This window comes from Aquarana catesbeiana, linkage group LG08 (genome assembly GCF_042186555.1).
Source record: "Aquarana catesbeiana isolate 2022-GZ linkage group LG08, ASM4218655v1, whole genome shotgun sequence".
NCBI classification, from domain to species: Eukaryota; Metazoa; Chordata; class Amphibia; order Anura; family Ranidae; genus Aquarana; species Aquarana catesbeiana.
This window is the reverse complement of record NC_133331.1, coordinates 139,393,058-139,412,933: the sequence shown is the minus strand read 5'-3', so window position 1 is coordinate 139,412,933 and position 19,876 is coordinate 139,393,058. Positions and strand designations below refer to the sequence as shown.

Here is a 19,876-nt window from a genome sequence, read left to right as displayed (position 1 = left end):
ACAATTTTCCTTTATATTTACCAAAGCCATATAATATGAGGTCAAACCTAAACACTTTAAATGTGTATGTAGTCAGGCAGGCCCTTGCACTACATAGTTGAAGGTAAATCTAGAGGAAATTTTATAAGATAATTGTATAATGTAGAGCTGCACAATTAATCGTTAAAAAAACGCAATCTCTATTCAACCCCCCTCACGATCTCTATTCAGCATTTACACGATTCATTCATGTAACAAGTGTAGAGCCATTCTCTACTCATTTAGAGCTTTAAAAAAAAGCCAGCAAATGTTTATCAACATTGTCAGCACTGAGCGATGACTAGAAACAAAGTATCTTTTAGTTTAGATCAAATGGATGAACTTCGGTCTGTAAATGAGGTCAGTTTAACCACTTAAAGGAGAAGTCCAGCCTGAGTTCATTTGGCTGGACTTCTCCTATGGGTCACAGGAGTGCAAACCGTTTTGCACTCTTATGACCTGTTTTTCAGCAGAGAGCGGTCTGAAGTCTGCTCTCTGCTGATGTCACCAATATCAGTCCAGGCACAGCGTCATCGCGACAATGAAGTCTGGATCTGCCAGGTGCCTGGACTGATACCTGTCTCAGCCTCTCAGTGAGCAGCTGAGAGACTGAGATGGTCTCTCCCCACCCCTCCACAGCTCAGCGCTCCAGTGAGCATGGGGGGGGCAGCAGAGCGGAGAGCTGCTGATTGACAGTCAGCAGCTCTCCTCTCTGGGATCTGTGAGACCCGAGCCATCGGCGGTGTTCGATTGCTTGATTCTCAGTGCAGAGGCGGTGTGGGGACAGATGCAGCATCGGCAAAAAAAACCCAACATAATTCTCTTTTAAAGACTAAGGCTCGGTTGCCGGTTCCCACGTCGCACCTGAATTGCTGGCGGTTCTCACTGCCATATGCGAACCGCTGGGACTATCAATACAAAGTTAATGACACCCCCAGATCGGTTCGAAGATTGCAGTGCGAACTGTGAATTCGGAGACTAATCGGAACGCATGGGTGTGAACAACCATGCGTTTCGATTGTGGTGCAAACAAAAAAAAGGGTCCTGCTTGTGTTTGGTTCAAGTGCGATGCGAATTCAGCTATACAAGCTTTTTCGGTTTGTATGGCTGAATTCACATTGCACAGACATTGCATGTGATCTGCACAGCATTGCGGTGCGAATCACATGCGATCTGTCTGGCATCACAGCAGTGTTAACCTGCCCTAAACCTTTTTCTGACACTTGTTGCTTACTAGTTAAAATCAGTATTTTCTGCTATAAAATTACTTGGAACCTCCGAACATCCTATATATTTTTTTTAGCAGAGACCCTAGAGAATAAAATGGCGGTTGTTGCAATATTTTAGTTTGAGCTGCAGCGGGCTTTCAAACGCAATTTTTTTGGGAAAGAATACACTTCAATGAATTTAAAAAAAAAAAAAACTAAACTGTAAAGTTAGCCCAATTTTTTTTTGTATAATGTTAAAGATGTTACGCCGAGAATCGTGATCTTTACTGTAAGCAAAAAATCGTGATTCTCATTTTAGCCAGAATCGTGCTGCTCTAGTATAATGTATGGCCAGCTTTAGAAGTGATCTTTATTTTTTGTATATTTTTCAGTCATCGCTTTTATTTTTGGAATATGTACTATTGTGTGATGATTCCTAAATCTATTTGAGATGGGAAATCACTATTTGTGCTTTTGAATCGGATAATTTGCTCATCTCTAAACAGAGGTGTGTTTTATAAATTGTCATGTGATGATTGTTTCCTTCCTTGACAGGTTTCTCATTTTTCACTTTTGAGACCTTAAAGACTGCCGGACTCAAACATGCCCCAGAACTGTTGGGGAAACCATCCTTCGACAATCCAGATGTCATGGTGCTAAAGACACCTGTCAGCTTATGTTGTGGTGGGATTGCTGGAGCCATTTCACAGACTATCTCGTATGTAGACTGATGCACGCAATAAGTATAAATCTGTAAATATAATTGATTCATAAACCCGATCTTAAACCAGTTAAGCTAGAATGGAAAGCATGGGAGACATGATCACATAACTGTGTGTAAATGTGTGCTGCTGTTCATGGATGGCTGTGATCAAGCCCATTTGAGGGTGAACCTCATTAAATGTGTGCTATGTCCAGTTTTTAATAGAACCTGGATGAGATTTGATAGCATTAGTGCAATTCACTGCTTCCTTATTGACTCCACAGAGGTTGGTTTGGGCTCCTAACTGGCTGGCACCCCTGAGTTCCAGAGGTGGGGATTCCATGTGGGCTTAGAGTGGTGACATTTTTTTTCCCCTGCTTATCCATTGATGTTATAAGGAAAGACTTCAAGAAGTAGTGTTTCACTGTCCTTGCAGTTAAGGAAAAATAACTACTCATTTCGTGTTCAAACGCCTACTGTGTCCACATGGCTGTAACTGTCCCTGAAAATGCATACAAGAAGCATTTATGGATGCCCTCTGATCCCTCCTGTATTGATTTGTATTGTAAGTGTACTGTCTGCCCTCATGTTGTAAAGCACTGCGCAAACTGTTGGCGCTATATAAATCCTGTATAATAATAATAATAATGTCATGTGTGGATTCCCCTACTTTTCTGCAAATCTCTGCAAGCAGTTCAGTTGATAAAACCTGGTATGTCTTTGTTTCATGATTCCTTGTTTCAGTCACTAGAGCAGTGTTTCTCAACCTGGGTGTCGGGACCCCCTCGGGGGGTCGAATGACGATTTGCCAGGGGTCACCTAATCCTGGGCTGTTCCTGAAGCCCGAGCTGCTCTCCCAGCCTTTTCGCAGGCGCCCAGCTGGACTGTTCCTGGAGCCCGCGGCCACCCACTCAGCCTCTTCGCAGCCACCATTTAGTTCACAGCATGGCTGGGGGGGCAGAGACTAGAGGTCAGCTGACTGGTGAGGAATATGAAGTGGGAGGGGCTGGAGGAGACCCCATCTTCTGATTTTGGTATAGGTGTCACTGCTACGAGACACCACAAAGTCAGAGACACAGTGAGTAACATTACCTGTGATTTTAGTTACCACTAAAAGTCCCCACTACAGTTCTCAGATCAGAAGATGACCTTGATCAAGAGCACCTAAGTTGGCTGATCAGAACTCCCCCCAGCACTGCCACTCATCCCATTCCCCCCACCAAGGAGTAAGCGAAGGAATGAAAACAGAGAATACATGGAAGGGGGAGGAACAAAGAAAAAGAACAAGAAAGACAGCTAGAGAGAGGGATGGGAAAATAAAACAAGAAATTAGCATAGAAAGAGATAAAAGGGAAAGAAAGCAGAACAAAGAGTGGTACATCCTAAAATGTACCACACAAGGTTTTAATGCTGTACGAGTGGAAGGGACTCTGGGAGTGCTAAATGTCCGTGGGTTAGGGGTGCAAAATTGCTTGTCTTGCCTTGTTAGGGGTCCCCACAACTTGGGAAATTTTATCAAGGGGTCACGGCGCTATGGGGTTGAGAACCACTGCACTAGATGGTGTTGTGCATATAGCAAATCTATAAACTGCAGCACCAAAAGGAAAAAATACATTATATGGCCAAAACTTTGTGGACACTCAACCATTGGACCTACCTATGTGGCCAATATTATGTGAGTACCCCTTTTAAATGATTGAGTTTAAACATTTTCTAGTGAAGGGTGCTGGTAATACTACAGCACATATAAGCATTTTGGACTGTTGTGCACTTCTCTCAGTGGCAACAATTTTAGGGAAAGCCCTTTCTGTTCTGGACAGCAACATATAAGGTCCAGTAATATGGCCATGTTAAGACAGTCCTAAAAGCATGGCAGGAAATGGAATGGATTTGTTCCATGACTCCTTGTTTCAGCCACTAGATGGTGTTGTGCATATAGCAAATCTACAGCCGTGGCCAAATGTTTTGAGAATGACACAAATAAGTCTGCTGCCTCAGTGTTTTTATGATAGCGATTTGCACATACTCCAGAATGTTATGAAGAGTGATCAGATGAATTGCAATTAATTGCAAAGCCCTCTTTGCCTTGCAAATGAACTTGTACCATAAAAAACATTTCCACTGTATTTGTGAAGAAGTCTTCAGGGCCCCCATGAAAGTCCAGCAAGTGCCAGGACCGTCTCCTACAGTTGATTCAGCTGCGGGATCGGGGCACCACCAGTGCAGAGCTTGCTCAGGGATGGCAGCAGGCAGGTGTTAATTCATCTGCAATCACAGTGAGGTGAAGACTTTTGGAGGATGGACAGACTATTAACCACTTCAGCCCTGGAAGGATTTATCCCCTTAATGACCAGGCCATTTTTTGTGATACGGCACTGCGTTATTTTAACCGAAAAATTGCGCAGACGTGCGACGCTGTGCCCAAATAAAACTGATGTCCTTTTTTTCCCAACAAATAGAGCTTTCTTCTGGTGGTATTTGATCACCTCTGTGGTTTTTATTTTTTGCGCTATAAACAAAAAAAAGCGCGACAGTTTTGAACATTTTTTACTTTTTGCTATAATATATATCCAATAAAAAAAAAAATGTAAAAAAACAAATGTTTTCATCAGTTTAGGCCAATATGTATTCTACATATTTTTGGTAAAACAACTCCCAATAAGCATATATTGATTGGTTTGCGCAAAAGTTATAGCGTTTACAAAATAGGGTAAAGATATATGGACTTTTTTTATTTTTTGGTTACCAGTGACACCAATACAGTGATAAGTGCTATAAAAATGCACTGATCACTGTATAAATGGCACTGGCAGGTAAGGGGTTAACACTAGGGGTGATTAAAGGGTTAAGTGTTCCCTAGGGAGGTGACTTCTAACTGTCGGGGACGGACTGCCTGGGAGTAGAGAGAGATCGCTGTTCCTGATCACTAAGAACAGCTGATCTCTCTCTCTCCTCCCCTGTCAGAATAGGGATCTGCCTTGTTTACATGGAGAGATCGCGGGTAGCCAGCGGACACCGCGGCCGCCAGGCATGTGCATCAGCTCGCACGCTGCGGGCGCGCGCCCCCTGTATCCTTTACACAAAACGACGTACAGGTACATAATTTCCCGCAATAGAGCCACCCTGCCGCAGTATATATGCGGTGGGTAATCTTTAAGTGGTTAAAGTAATTTTCTCTGATGAATCCCCTTTCCAATTATTTGGGGCATCCGGAAAAAACCTTGTCTGGAGAAGAAGAAAAGGTGCGCGCTATCATCAGTCCTGTGTCATGCCAACAATAAAGCATCCTGAGACCATTCATGTGTGGGGGTTGCTTCTCAGCTAGGGGTGTGGGCTCACGCACAATTTTTGCCTAAGAACACAGCTATGAATAAAGAATGGTACAAAAACATCCTCCGAAAGCAACTTCTCCCAACCATCCAAGAACAGTTTCGTGAGGAACAATGCCTTTTCCAGTAGGATGGAGCACCTTGCCATAAGACAAAAGCGGCTTGGGGAACAAAACATGGAAATGTTGGGTCCATGGCCAGGTAACTCCCCATAACTTGTGGTCAGTCCTCAAGAGGCAAGTAAACAAACCCCCCCCCCCACACAAATTCTGATAAACTCCAAGCATTGATTATGCAAGAATGGTCTGCCATCAGTCAGGATGTGGCCCAGAAGTTGATCGATAGCATGCCAGGGTGAATTGCAGAGGTCTTAAAGAAGAATGCTCAACACTACATATATTGCCTCTTTGCATAAACGTAATTGTCGGGAAAAGCCTTTAACACTTATGAAATGCTTGTAATTATACTTCAGTATATCATAGTAACATCTGACAAAAAGATCTAAATACACTGAAGCAGCAGACTTTGTAAAAATGTATATGTGTGTCATTCTCAAAACTTTTGACCACGGCTGTATAATCTTAAGCAGCAAATGGAAAAAAATACTCTATATGGCCAAAACTTTGTGGACACACAATCATTGCACCCACCTATGTGGCCAATACTATGTGAATACCCCTTGAAATAATTGATTTTAAAGTGATTGTAAACGATCACCTTGTAAAACAACCCATTCAGTTTAAAATAGAAATGAAAGGCAAAACATTTTTATATAGATTTAAAAAAAAACATTATAAATGTCTTTTTCCCCTTTTTTTTTTTATAAGTGATCACATTCTCTCTGATCTGAGATGCATAAGAGCTGGAGGAGGAACCACAGCAGCACACCAAGCTTTACAGTGAGGCCGTGCAGGGCAGGCATTTCAGGACAAGTCTGATCATTGGAGGAGAGCATGCTGAGTTCCTATTACAGCTAAAGAACTGACAACAGTGTGCTCTCCTGCTTAGTGTGGTCAGTTTTTATTAGGGACTGGCCAGAACACCAGGGATTTCACACAAAGGAAGCAATACAAAGAACAAAATACTTTTTCATACAAGTACATGGTACAGCCGACAAATATCAGGAATCTGAAATGTTAGGGTAGCAAACACTTCTTTTTTTTTGTAAGTATTTTCTAGTGAAGGGTACTGGTAATACTACAGCAAATAAAGGCATTTTAGACTATTGTGCACCTCTATCCATGGTAAAAATTGTCAACAATTTTAGGGAAAGCCCTTTCTTTTCTAGCATGACTATGCCCCTGTGCAGAATGTCAGATCCATAATGACCTAGAGATAAGATAGATTGGATTGCTGGTTGGAAGCCAGGTCTTTCGTTCAGCATCAGTTTTTGATAGCAGCAAACAAATACTCTTGCCCACAAGTGTGTTGATCAGGTGATCTATAGTTCAGGATGGGTAATGTCTCAGGCCTTGCTGCCCTCCAGGATAGGGTTATCCTAGCAGTCAGAAAAGGGATAAAGAAAAGAGAGCGCACCAGCCTTGTGCATTATCCTTTGATTAGTTTTTAATTTATTCTTTTAATAAACTTCTCACAAGCATGTGAAAGCCTTTAACTGGTGGCAATTGGTCTGATACCAACAGTTTCCAGGTGATGAAGAAGAGGACATGAAGACCACTGCTGGCTGATGCGTTTCGAAGGGATACTTTCTTCCTCAGAGCCTCCTGAGGCTCTGAGGAAGAAGGTATCCCTTCGAAACGCGTCAACCAGCAGTGGTCTTCATGTCCTCTTCTTCATCACCTGGAAACTGTTGGTATCAGACCAATTGCCACCAGTTAAAGGCTTTCACATTGCGTTTTTTTTTTTTCACATGCTTGTGAGTAGTTTTTAATTAATTCTTTTAATAAACTTATCATAGGATAATGCACAAGGCTGGTGCGCCCTCCTTCTTTTCTTTTTTTTTTTTTTTTTCTTTTTCTTTTTTTTTTTTTCTTTATTCCTTTTCATTCAGCATCAGAACCTGACTTTACAAATGCTGTTTAGGCTAAATGGCCACAAATTCCAACAGGCATGTTCCAAAATCTCGTGGAAAACCTTCCCAGAAGATTTAAGGCTGTAAGTCGCAAAAGCTGAGGGGGGTCCCTCCATAGAATTGCCACAAGCTTACGTAGTTGTTACAGTAAGCTGTCTACAAACTCATGAAACACATATTCACATAACTTCCTTTCTGCATCTTCCCTTAGGAAAGCTATGACTTACAATGTCAACAGCCAATTCTTCTGGTTGTCTGTTTTGCTGAGCTGATATGCAAGTTTTGTTTCCACCATAATGTGTTTGCACATATTTACATCCTGGTCATGCTCTTATTTGTTTTTCAGTTGAATCTAGAGTTCTGCTTTAAGGGTTTGCAGCAGTGTAGTAACAAATCGCATAATAGTAATTTTACCTTTTCCCCTTTAGTTATCCTCTGGATGTCACACGGCGGCGGATGCAGTTGTCTGCAATCTTGCCAGATTCTGAGAAGTGCCGGTACGTTAACCACAAATAATACTTTACAGGTTTTGCAACATAGGTTAATGTTTTTTTTTTTTTAAAACTTGTTTCGGTTCATAGATTTAATTACAGACTATAGAAGTATGTCAAAGTATGTTTCTTTAATGGCAAATTCAGAATGGTATTTTTATAGTAAACTTTGAGAAACATGGAAAATGACTGTATATTATAGCTGCTGTTTACTACAGTACCAAGTGCCCCTCACAAACATAGAGGATGCCTTCTGGGTAGCAACATATAAGGTCCACTAAAATGGCCATGTTAAAACGCAGCTGCAGAGCATGGCAGGAAAAGAGAGAGAAGAGTTCAGATAAGAGTAGAATGTAACATTGCAAAGGGGGGAGGAGAGAGAAACACTAAGCAGAGAGGGAGGTAATGGATGCTCTCCCAGCATTCAATGCCTAAAGCTGATGTCCATGTTTCATGTCACTTTAAATAGTTTGTTTGGACCAAGTTGGTGCAAGTGAACTATTTGCTTCACTAAGTGCTGGAGTGTCTCTGCATGTACTGCATGTAACTTCAGCTACATACAGTACTGGGTTCTGGCTGTGAGACGGAGACCTCTTACAAACCAGTCTGGCTTAGTGGCTGATAACATCATGCTCTCAGACTCGGCCAATCAGAGGAAGCTTTGTATTCATTCGCAGAATACATAGTTACTTAGTAGGGGAGGTTGAAAAAAGACACCCGTCCAAGTCTAACCCATGTGTGTAATAATATGTCAGTATTACATTGTATATCCCTGTATGTTGCGGTCGTTCAGGTACTTATCTAATAGTTGCTTGAAACTATCGATGCTCCCCGCTGAGACCACCTCCTGTGGAAGGGAATTCCACATCCTTGCCGCTCTTACAGTAAAGAACCCTCTACATAGTTTAAGGTTAAACCTCTTCTCTTCTAATTTTAATGAGTGGCCACGAGTCTTGTTAAACTCCCTTCTGTGAAAGTTTTATCCATATGTGGGGTCACCAGTATGGTATTTGTATATTGAAATCATATCCCCTCTCAAGCGTCTCTTCTCCAGAGAGAATAAGTTCAGTGAGTGCAACCTTTCTTCATAACTAAGATCCTCCAGACCCTTTATTAGCTTTGTTGCCCTTCTTTGTACTCTCTCCATTTCCAGTACATCCTTCCTGAGGACTGGTGCCCAGAACTGGACAGTATACTCTAGGTGCGTCCGCACCAGAGTCTTGTAGAGCGGGAGAATTATCGTTTTATCTCTGGAGTTGATCCCCTTTTTAATGCCAATATTCTGTTTGCTTTGTTAGCAGCTGCTTGGTATTGCATGCCATTGCTGAGCCTATCATCTACTAGGACCTCCAGGTCCTTTTCCATCCTAGATTCCCCCAGAGGTTCTCCCCCCAGTCTATAGATTGCATTCATATTTTTGCCACCCAAATGCATTATTTTACATTTTTCTACTTTGAACCTCATTTGCCATGTAGTTGCCCACCCCATTAATTTGTTCAGATCTTTTTGCAAGGTTTCCACATCCTGCGGAGAAGTTATTGCCCTGCTTAGCTTAGTATCATCCGCAAATACAGAGATTGAACTGTTTACCCCATCCTCCAGGTCATTTATGAACAAATTAAATAGGATTGGTCCCAGCACAGAACCCTGGGGGACCCCACTACCCACCCCTGACCATGCTGAGTACTCCCCATTTATCACCACCCTCTGAACTCGCTTTTGAAGCCAGTTTTCAATCCATGCACTCACCCTATGGTCCATGCCAACAGACCTTATTTTGTACAGTTAATGGTTATGGGGAACTGTGTCAAATGCTTTTGAAAACTCCAGATACACCACATATATGGGCCTTCCTTTATCCAGATGGCAGCTCCCCTCCTCATAGAAGGTTAGTAGATTGGTTTGGCAAGAATGATTCTTCATGAATCCATGCTGATTACTGCTAATACAAAGGTTATTTTGAATGGCTGAGTGCTACTCAGACTAACTCTGTTTTGTTCTGGGTGTGAGATGGGAAGTCTCTGTCTTGCAGTCGGAACCCAGCATTGTGTACTGTATGTAGCTGAAGTTACATGCAGTACATACAGTGCCTAGTGAAGGACCAGCTTGGTCCAAACAAACTATTTAAAGTGACGTGAAACATGAACATCAACTTTAAAGCCCAATTAAATTTTCTGTTAAAATTGGCTAAAAGCATTCAATGTGCATCCGAACAAAAGGTGTTTAACCACTTGCCACCCAGGCCAATTCTGGCATTTCTCTCCTACATGTAAAAATCATCATTTTTTTGCTAGAAAATTACACAGAACCCCTAAACGTTATATATTTTTTTTTATCAGAGACCCTAGGGAATAAAATGTCGGTCATTGCAATTTTCTATGTCACACAGTATTTGCGCAGCAATTTTTCAAACACAATTTTTTTTTTTTTTTTTTTTTAAAAAGAACACTTTCATGAATTAAAAAAAAAAACAAAGCACAATAGTTACCACAATTTCTGTGTATAATGTGAAAGATGATGCTACGTCGAGTTAACAGATACTTAACATTTTGCGCATTAAAATTGTGCACAGTGTGGAATGGCGCCTAACTTCAGTACTTAAAAATCTCCTTAAGCTACAATTTTTACAGGTTATCAATTTAGAGTTACAGGGGAAGTCTGGTGCTAGAATTATTGCTCTCGCTCTAACGCTCGCGGCGATACCTCATGTGTGGTTTGAGCGTCGTTTACGTATGCAGGCGTGACCTAGATATGCATTTTGTTTCTGCATGTGAAAAACATCCCTTGCAATAGGAGTAGGGCATGACAGGTAATCTTTACAGAGAGATGTGGGGTCTATAAGTCCCCATATCTCTCATCTATGCTGGAAAGCCTGAGATTAAAAAAAAAAATCGATCTCTTTCGAGGCTTTCCAGGTAAAAAGATGGCAGTGTTTACATCTGCAGCACCAGAAGTGACGTCGCTTGCAGCCTCCAAGGGTCATACAGATGGCCGGGGACATCTGGTAAACCGCCGCTGGATTCATTCTCTGGCTCTCCGATCACACGGGTGAGCTCGGAGAAGCACCGGAGTGCGGCGGGAGGGGGCTTCTCCTCCCGCCGCCTGTAAAAGCATTTAAGCCGCTACATAGCCACTACGATGACTTTTACATTGCAGGGAATCATGGGCTGAAAAAAATATCTGGATGATAACTAGCTGCTGGCATCATCCAGATATCACCACTTCAAGTCCCTGACGTCATATCAACCCAGGGGAAGTGGTAATCTCCTCCTAGAGGTGGAATGAGGAAGTCTAATGCCCTGTACACACGATCGGTCATTGATCGGACATTCCGACAACAAAATCCATGGGTTTTTCCCGACGGATGTTGGCTCAAAGTTGTCGGAAAATCCGATTGTTCTGCGGTGACGTAAAACACGTACGACGGGATTATAAACGCGGCAGTAGCCAATAGCTTTCATCTCTTAATTTATTCTGAGCATGCGTGGCACTTTGTGCATCGGATTTGTGTACACACGATCGGAATTTAACCAATCGGATTTTGTTGTCGGAAAATTTTATATCCTGCTCTCAAACTTTGTGTGTCGGAAATTCCGGCGGAAAAAGTCAGATGGAGCCCACACACGATCGGAATGTCCGACAACACAATCCGAACGCACTTTTTCCGTCGGAAAATCCGACCGTGTGTACAGGGCATTACACTTCCTAAACAGTAGATACAGTATCTCACAAAAGTGAGTACACCCCTCACGTTTTTGTAAATGTTTTATTATATCTTTTCATGTGATAACACTGAAGAAATTACACTTTGCTACAATGTAAAGTAGTGAGTGTACAGCTTGTATAACAGTGTAAATTTGCTGTCCTCTCAAAATAACTCAACACAGCCATTAATGTCTAAACCGCTGGCAACAAAAGTGAATACACCCCTAAGTGAAAATGTCCAAATTGGGCCCAATTAGCCATTTTCCCTCCCCGGTGTCATGTGACCCGTTGGTGTTACAAAACCTCATGGGGAGCAGGTGTGTTAAATTTGGTGTTATTGGTCTCCCTCTCACACTTTTTGAGGGGACAGCAAATTTACACTGTTATACAAGCTGTACACTCACTACTTTACATTGTAGCAAAGTGTCATTTCTTCAGTGTTGTCACATGAAAAGATTAGAATAAAATATTTACAAAAAATGTGAGGGGTGTACTCACTTTTGTGAGATACTGTAAATGTGTGAAGACAGCAGATATACATGTAAAACTTATGTAGGTGGATTTGTTTAATCTCTGTGTATCATCTGAGGCTGTTCACTTCACTGGGTATATGTGAGGGTTTCCATCCACTTTAAGGCCCACTGTTTGTTTTCTTGTATAGCTAGCAGCTACTGCTTGAGTAAGGAAGCCTGTCCCCTGCCAGCAGCTGCAGATTGGGGCCCTTGTTCTTTGTGGAAAAAGGGGTCATATGCCTAGTGAAGTGACTGGCCTCAGGTGATACAGAGATGAAACAAATCCTCCTGCATAAGTTGTACCAATCTATTTGCAGCCCTTTCTACTCTTCATCCGTTCAAAGTGCTGAATTTTAAAGCTTGTCTGAAAGTTCACAAAGAGGGTGGAAAGCTGAAGTTACACACTGCAGACCTCAGGAGATCTCTAGGAGCTGATTGGAGGGAAGAGAGACACCCCCCTCCACACAGCTTACCGAATCAGAGATGAGGCTGTCAATCAGCTTGAGGTCCCTCCCCGTCACCATTTTTCTCTTGGTGTCAGGAAAACTTGAGAGAAGTGATTCATGTTGATAGCAGAGGAACAAAGCAGCAGGCAGAAATGACACTTTGTGGTCTTATTGAAGACAAGTACACACTATAGAGGGATATGCTTTGTTTATATTTCATGTCTGAGGTTTACAACCACTTTAATAGCAAAACAGCTTGTAGCAGTTTTATAGGTCCTTCGTCTGCTTTTGCGCAATGCGTTGCTGTATTGGTGGCATTTTTAAAATGTGTTAAAGTGGAATTGAAATGAATGGAGCTCTTTACAAACCCTCAGCAACACTTAAGCTAAATAAGTATGCAGATTATGACCAGCCAAGCTAGTGTTGGATAGAGTGGGGAAGGGTTAGAATCTCTGACAGTGTGTTACTGCTGTCTGTACCACCATTGAGAACATTTCCCCTAACTTCCTGTTCTGTCTGACACATTTTTCAAATAGACAGGAAGTAGAGAAAGAAAACTCCTGCAGAGTGACACAGATAGCAATATGCAGCTAACAGAGGTTCCAAGACCTCACCAGTCTATGCAAAATAAAAAATAAAAATGTTTGGCTGGAGTTGGGTTTTAATATTCTGCAGAGGGACATTGTGGTAGTATCTAAACAGGCACAAAGTAAGGGTAAAGTGGTTGTAAACATACAATGTGTTATAGACTATAATACAGTTATAACTAATTTTGCTTAAACCCAAAAGTGGAACCTCTGCTTATCTGCTTCCCCCTCCGTTGCCACATTTGGCACCTTTTAGGGGCGAGGGGGAACTGCGATGCGGCACTGTTCCTCGGATGCCCCCCCCCCCCTTCCTCCTCCACTAGGCCAATTAGAAAGCACTTAACGCATGCACTGTAGGGAACTAGGAATGGCTGCGGCTTTAAATAGACCGACATCGTGGGAACCCTGGACAGGTAAGTGTCCTTATATTAAAAGTCAGCAGCTACAGTATTTGTAGCTGCTGACTTTTTAAAAAAAAAATTTGTGGGCGGGCGGAAGTCCTAGCAGCTCGGGATTCGCCACTGTACTAACTAATCTGATGTTAGTACAGAGATCTCCCCCCGCTGAGCTGTTGTGTTCAGATTAGCATACACTTTAATGTATTTTCTTTTTCCCCCTAACAGAACCATGTTTCAAACCTTGAAATATGTCTGCACGGCGCATGGCATAAGGAAAGGACTGTACCGAGGTCTGTCTCTGAACTACATTCGCTGCATTCCTTCTCAAGCTGTGGCATTTACAACATATGAGTTTATGAGGCAGATTCTGCATTTAAATGAATCTCCACCTCCAAAGTAGCAAGATTACAGCATCTGAAGCCTTGCACAACAAAATCATTTTATAATCGGATATTTGCAGAAGAGCAATCGTCAGTTTAAAGTTCCTGAATCTAGTTAATACAGTTTATTGTACAATAAAGAGTTAAATGAATTCATTTTATTAGGTACATTGTGGCAGTATCAAGTCAATGCCTCCTTTTTTTGTAATATATGAAATTTTTTTTTTTAAAGAGTGATTTTTATAAAAACCTCTAATTATATTTATGGATCATTGTAATTTAATAACACACTTCTAGCTCTGACAGAATAGAAAATTCCAGCTGGCTGACTTTTGTAAAATTTATGTAAAATAATATAAATATATAAATGATTTAGAAATTGTGAACTGACTTTTTTGTTTAGCAGTTCTTAATGTTTTCTCTGGAGTAACTTAAAATGTTTGTTTTTTTGTTTTTTGTTTTTCTTGTGCAGTTTTGGATTTCTTTATCATAATTTTATTACAATTTAGATTTGTTTTAAATAGAGAAATAATATGTAATGAATTATGCTTTGTAATGCAAAAGCCAGAAGACAATTTATAAATAATGCTGCAATATCTTGCTTATAAGAGACGTGTTTCGCACGGGATCTTAAAGCTGAACTCAAGGCTAACAGATTAATACACAGATGAAATACAAATCCTTTGAAAGGTAAAACTGCTCTCTTATATGGATTTCTGTCCATCCAGTCTTCAGAATTACACAGCTGCTGCCACTCTATACAGTCCTGTCCTGTCTGTCTGCTGCATGTCAATAACTTTTACAGGTCTTCTTTCCACCTCGTGACTGGACAGTAAAAGGAGAAGCAGCAGACTGATGAACTCCATACTCTGTCACTCGGATTTCCCCTTCTATCAGCACGCTCCTTGCACTGCAGCACAACTGATTGGCTCCTTGTGCTTCTCCCTTTCCCAGTCTGGGATCTGCTGTACAAGCCATTGCAAAAAATATATTGAAGAATCTATAAATGAATACAGACCTGAATTTAAGCTGAACTCCAGGCAAATAAAAAAGACACAAATAATGCAGCTGGGTAATCATTAATATATAAATTTATCAATCTCTTGCTGTCCCTGACCGGCAGGGCTGGAGTGTGAGAGGAAGAAGCAGCACAAGGAGCCAGTCAGTTCATGTACTGACAAGAAATCTGCTAGAAGGAAGAGAAAGTAAAGTGATCGAGAGATGGGCTCATCACTGTTTTGCTTCTCTTTTTACTGTCCAATCAGAGGATGGTACACGGTGACCTGGGCTCAGGAAGTGGTTTGAATGATGCTGGCCATCAGATTTAAAGTAGAACTCTAGGCTAAGCCTAATTAGTCTTAACTGCCCCCTCCCACTCCTAATACCAATGCTGACTATCCTCTGTATGAAAGATGTATATAGTTACCTATTTTCAGCCCACTCCAGTAAAGCCACATGATCCAGCTCCCCTGTGTCAGTCAGTCAGTGGCACCTGCAGGGGAGAGTAGGGACTGCTGACAATGGATGGGCCATGGGAGCCTAAGGGTGACTTCACTGCTCCCAGGCATTCCTAGTCAGTCAAATGTTCTCTCCTCTCCCCTGCAGCTGCCGCTGGCTGACACAGGGGATCATGTGGCCAGACACGAGCAGGCAGAAAATAGGTAAATATCTACATCTTTTTTACATGTATTAGTCAGAATAGGTGTTAGGCGGGGGAAGGGAGCATTTAAAGGAGAGTTCCATCCAAAAATTGAACTTCCGCTTTAAGGGAAGGTGACCCCCTGACATGCCACATTTGGCATGTCTTTTTTTTTTGTTTTTATTTGGGGTTCCAGCTCCCAATTCCTCCTGGGCCACCGGAAGTAAGTTCACCTCTCCCCCCCTCTCGGCAATCATCTGGGAAACGTCACAGGTCCCAGATGATTGCCCGGCCAGTCACAGTGCGTGCCTGGTTGTGAAGGCAACCAATACGGACTTACTTCTAAAAATGTTAGCTGCCTGACTGTCTCTGGCTTTAGTACCTTGAGTCACTAACTCAGAACAAGCATGCAGCCAGTGAAATCAGAACTCCTGATCTGCATACGTGTTTCAGGTCCGTAATTTGGAAAGTTTTAAAGCCAGTGGATAAGCAGGACAACCAAGCAACTAGTATTTTTAGGAGAGGTGAGAAATCAGATCACCTGATCATTACTAGAAAACACAAATATAATGGCCTATGATCCATTCACATTTAACTGAAACTAGTTTCTAGTTGTAGCACAATAGCAGTCTGTGCTAACCTGCACTGCAATAAATTGCTGTATTTACTGGGCACAATGTAGCTCCTGTGTTCATAAAATTGTGAATTTTAGTTCTTTTGTTGCCGTGAAGTTTATAAAATATAATTTTGCTAGATCTAGGGATAAACTATAAACCTGTTTTTAATCACACTGCAGCCAAACTAAACTTTGCCAAAAAAAAACAAAAAACATTTTAGTCTGAATGTGTGGACAACAGATTATCTATACTAGGTTTTTTTTTTTTTATTTTTTTTTTTTTTTGAAGCTTGCTACAGCTAGTCATACATTTATATACACTTTCTAATTGATGGAAGCATCTCCCTTCCTGGCTATTGTATTGTGACATCTGACACCCATAGCTATCAGAATACTTGAACAGTGACTGTCTGATTGGATGCGGTCACTGCTTGGTCAACAATTTTCTATCGGCTGCTGCCTACAAGGCCAACCATGTCTCGAATTTCAGATGATTTAGTAGGAATATTTTACCTGATTTGATCTTCATAAATGCAGTTTTATCAGTTTGGCAAAAATCTTTAGTAACTCGTACTTTTATTATGTCCCATATTTCCAAAATGGGTTGTTTTTTTTTTTTATGTCCATGATATTATATTTTCAATTGCATGTGGTTTTTGGCATTTTAAATGAAAATTTCATGAGTCCGAAATATTTCTGTCCTCTGTGTTTTGTTCAGTTAGCCTTCTGCTGTTCCATTTTAGATATAGAAATTAAGGCACCAACATTTCATCCTTAGGTTCCAGTTGATTTCATTTTAGGATTTTTTTTTCTCCCCATCTTCCTTCTTCTACTTTAACTTTTCTTTAAAAGGATCAATTGCAGCCTTTTATCAAGATGGACATTGTATGGTTTTATTAAAGTATTTTAAGAACAAAAAATTGATTATTTCAAGTTCTCTTATTCCTGTTTGTCAGACAAAGCACAAATATTGTCATGCTCTCATGTAATCATTTCATTACATTAGACCCTGAAGGGTTTTTTTTTCACCTTCATAATTTACACCCTTTTTTATATAGAATGTAAAATTTAATAGAGATTGATAACTTTCGGTATCATGCCTTCACCAATTGATAGCAGATCATAACGTTGGATATATAAAAGTAAAGTAGGTAAGGCTTCTGCTCTTACCATGGAGATTAATTAAAGCCAATCTCCCAACAGATGAAAACCTAACAGTACATGTTTAATGTAATGATGTTGAGGTCCCCTCCCCTCCCCTCCACCTTTACCAATCAGAAGTTGCCTTATGTTCCATGGAAGAAAAAAAAAATACAAGGTGTTCTGTGAATGACGGCTGTGCTGAGAGAGGGGCCATCTCAGTGATCACAGTGGTAGTGACTACTACTGTGATTGTCCGCTTCCCTAGTGGAACCCTTAGGTATTAGATATGCATACTTACATTCTGCCAAGCTGGACCAATGTAAGTATGAAATAAGGATTGTACTTGAAGTTCAACTTTAAACCAAATTTGCAGCAAAAAAATTAAAAACCTTGTAAAAGGCGACAGAATGATATCTGGGTGTCCCACAGCCTGTGCCTCTGATCTTCGCTCTCTTCAAAAGCTATTCCAGGTTCAAGAATCTTTAGCATCCAACACACTTTGAGTGTGGCAAGTGCCTGGTCCACCTGCCGTCTACTACATCACGAAAGTAGTGGTGTATTCCATTCTATTTTTCTACTTTTGCATCAGAGTCTTTTTTTAAAAAATGACAGCCCTGATTTTTCTGGTTAGATGGTGGAATAGATGCCCCTTTGCCTCTTGTCATTTTCATTCTAGTTTGCATACAGCTGCTCATGAGTAGAGCCATGTGCTATGTACTCTGGCTGTGTCACCCATTAAAATTTCTACCTATTGACTGACGCACGTAGATTGATTTACTAAAGGCAAATAGGATGTTTACTATGCAAAGGAATTTACCCTTAGCTTAGTAAATGTGGTGAAAACTCACTTTGCAAGGAATAACCAAAGAAAGAAGTATTTTTTCTTTAACATGATGGAAGTTGGCAAAGCTTTACCTAATTCACTAAACTAAGAGATAATTCCCTTGCAGAGTGAATGACCTGATTGCCTTTAGTAAATCAACCCCAAAAAGTCTAGGTAGCTTTGATACATGGAAAATACTGCTGTTAATTATTCCAACCAAACCCCACCTTCATGATTAGTTTTGTTTCTAGCATCATTTCTCTGTCCCCTTTGTTGAAATTATACAGTATATTAAAATATTGCTTTTTCTGTTATCGCCACAAAACTTTTGTAACCTTTTCTTATGCCTTAAATCAAGGGTAGGTAACCTTAAAGAGGTGGAGATCTACCTGAACAACATAAGAGAAGTCAAAGATCACCGAGCAGAGTGTTGCCTCCTCATACCTGATTTAATCTTCTAATTGCTGTATGACCATGTTGCAATCTCGTGCATTGCACAGCAATCATGGGTTTAAATCAGGTGGTGAGGAGGCAACATATCACCTCCTCACCACCTGTCAAACACACTTGGGGGAACAGCGGTGGAGTGCAGTTGGTATCACTCCGCATGGGACAGGAACCATCACTACAGAGGAGGCATCAGCTTATGTGGCTCTTGCTCACTACTACAGCTCCAACTTTACAAGTAGTCCCTCTGCATTGCACTCTTCTTGATGCTTTGGAATGACGGGTCAACAAGCCCAAACTGAGACCTACCAGTCATCTGTCTGCGATCTACTGGTAGATTGCAATCTACAGGATGCTGACCCCGCCTTAAATAGTTAATATAACAGACAGACAGGAAGAAGATTCACAATTAAAAAAAAAAAAAAGTGACGACATTAAAGATTTATTTTGGTTTTGTGTCAATTTCTATATATTTTTTTTAATTATGTGATGGGTTTTTCACTTGCCATTTACATGTCCCTTATGGGTTATTGCATTTGTTGTTCATTTATTTTTTTTTTATAGAAGATGTTTAATGTAAAAGTGATGTCGGCATTCTTTTTGCAATAAGCAGTAGGCACCATATTCCTGGAGGTACTGTAGTTTGTAGTATCTGGACTACTGAATTTCACCAGTGTTGTAAACCTATCTACACAGGTATGTTCTTTTATCTGATCTTGTATTTATTTATTTTTTGCACAAGAACAATTCTTTTTACGATGTTTATTTCTTTAATTTTGTGGTGTCGCAATAAAGTTTTAGATTTTTTTTTCCAATAGCTTAAATTGACTGAAGAATGAAATCCTTATACGTTTTTAGAATTGCTGTATACTTTCATTAAATGGATGTTAATGATAGTGTGTGTTTGTTTCATTTTACTTGCATGGTAAAGCCTTCTTATGAAGGTATTCACATGTCTCATTCTATCACATATCTAGAAAAAAGAAGATTAATAATAATTTCTGGACAGTGGGCGGAGCCATGCAAATCATTGCTTTATGTCCCATCAGCCATATGCACATCCAGAACTGATTATGTTTTAGTGCATGGTATAACCTTTAAGGCACTTTCACACTGAGATGGGGCTTTCAAAAAAACCCACCAAAACCACCAGATGCAATGGAAGTCTATGGCAAAGTGCAGATAACCCACGTGTACACTGCACTGCATCAATGTGAAAGCGCTCTTATGAATATACTGTTTTATTGGATTCCAAGCCCTTAGAAGCTATGGTTTCTATACACTTCACTCATGGTGACCCAAGTCTGAAATGACTATGCAGTTTGGAATAAATGGCTCCATAATATTAGACTATATTTGTACTATACACCAACTCTCTATAAGAGATTTAAATACTCTT

General features: G+C 40.7%; 1 protein-coding gene across 1 annotated transcript in view; it reads left to right on the top strand.

The window, feature by feature from the left end:
* Nucleotides 1–19,373, top strand: part of SLC25A16 (solute carrier family 25 member 16) — a 70,201-nt gene extending 50,828 nt beyond the window's left edge. Inside the window, exons 8-10 of the mRNA XM_073596451.1 lie at nt 1,782–1,944; nt 7,719–7,787; nt 13,655–19,373. Coding sequence (XP_073452552.1) covers nt 1,782–1,944; nt 7,719–7,787; nt 13,655–13,829 — 407 coding nt within the window. The 3' untranslated portion in view covers nt 13,830–19,373. The remainder of the gene's footprint in view (nt 1–1,781; nt 1,945–7,718; nt 7,788–13,654) is intronic.
* The last annotated feature ends 503 nt before the right edge of the window (nt 19,374–19,876 follow it).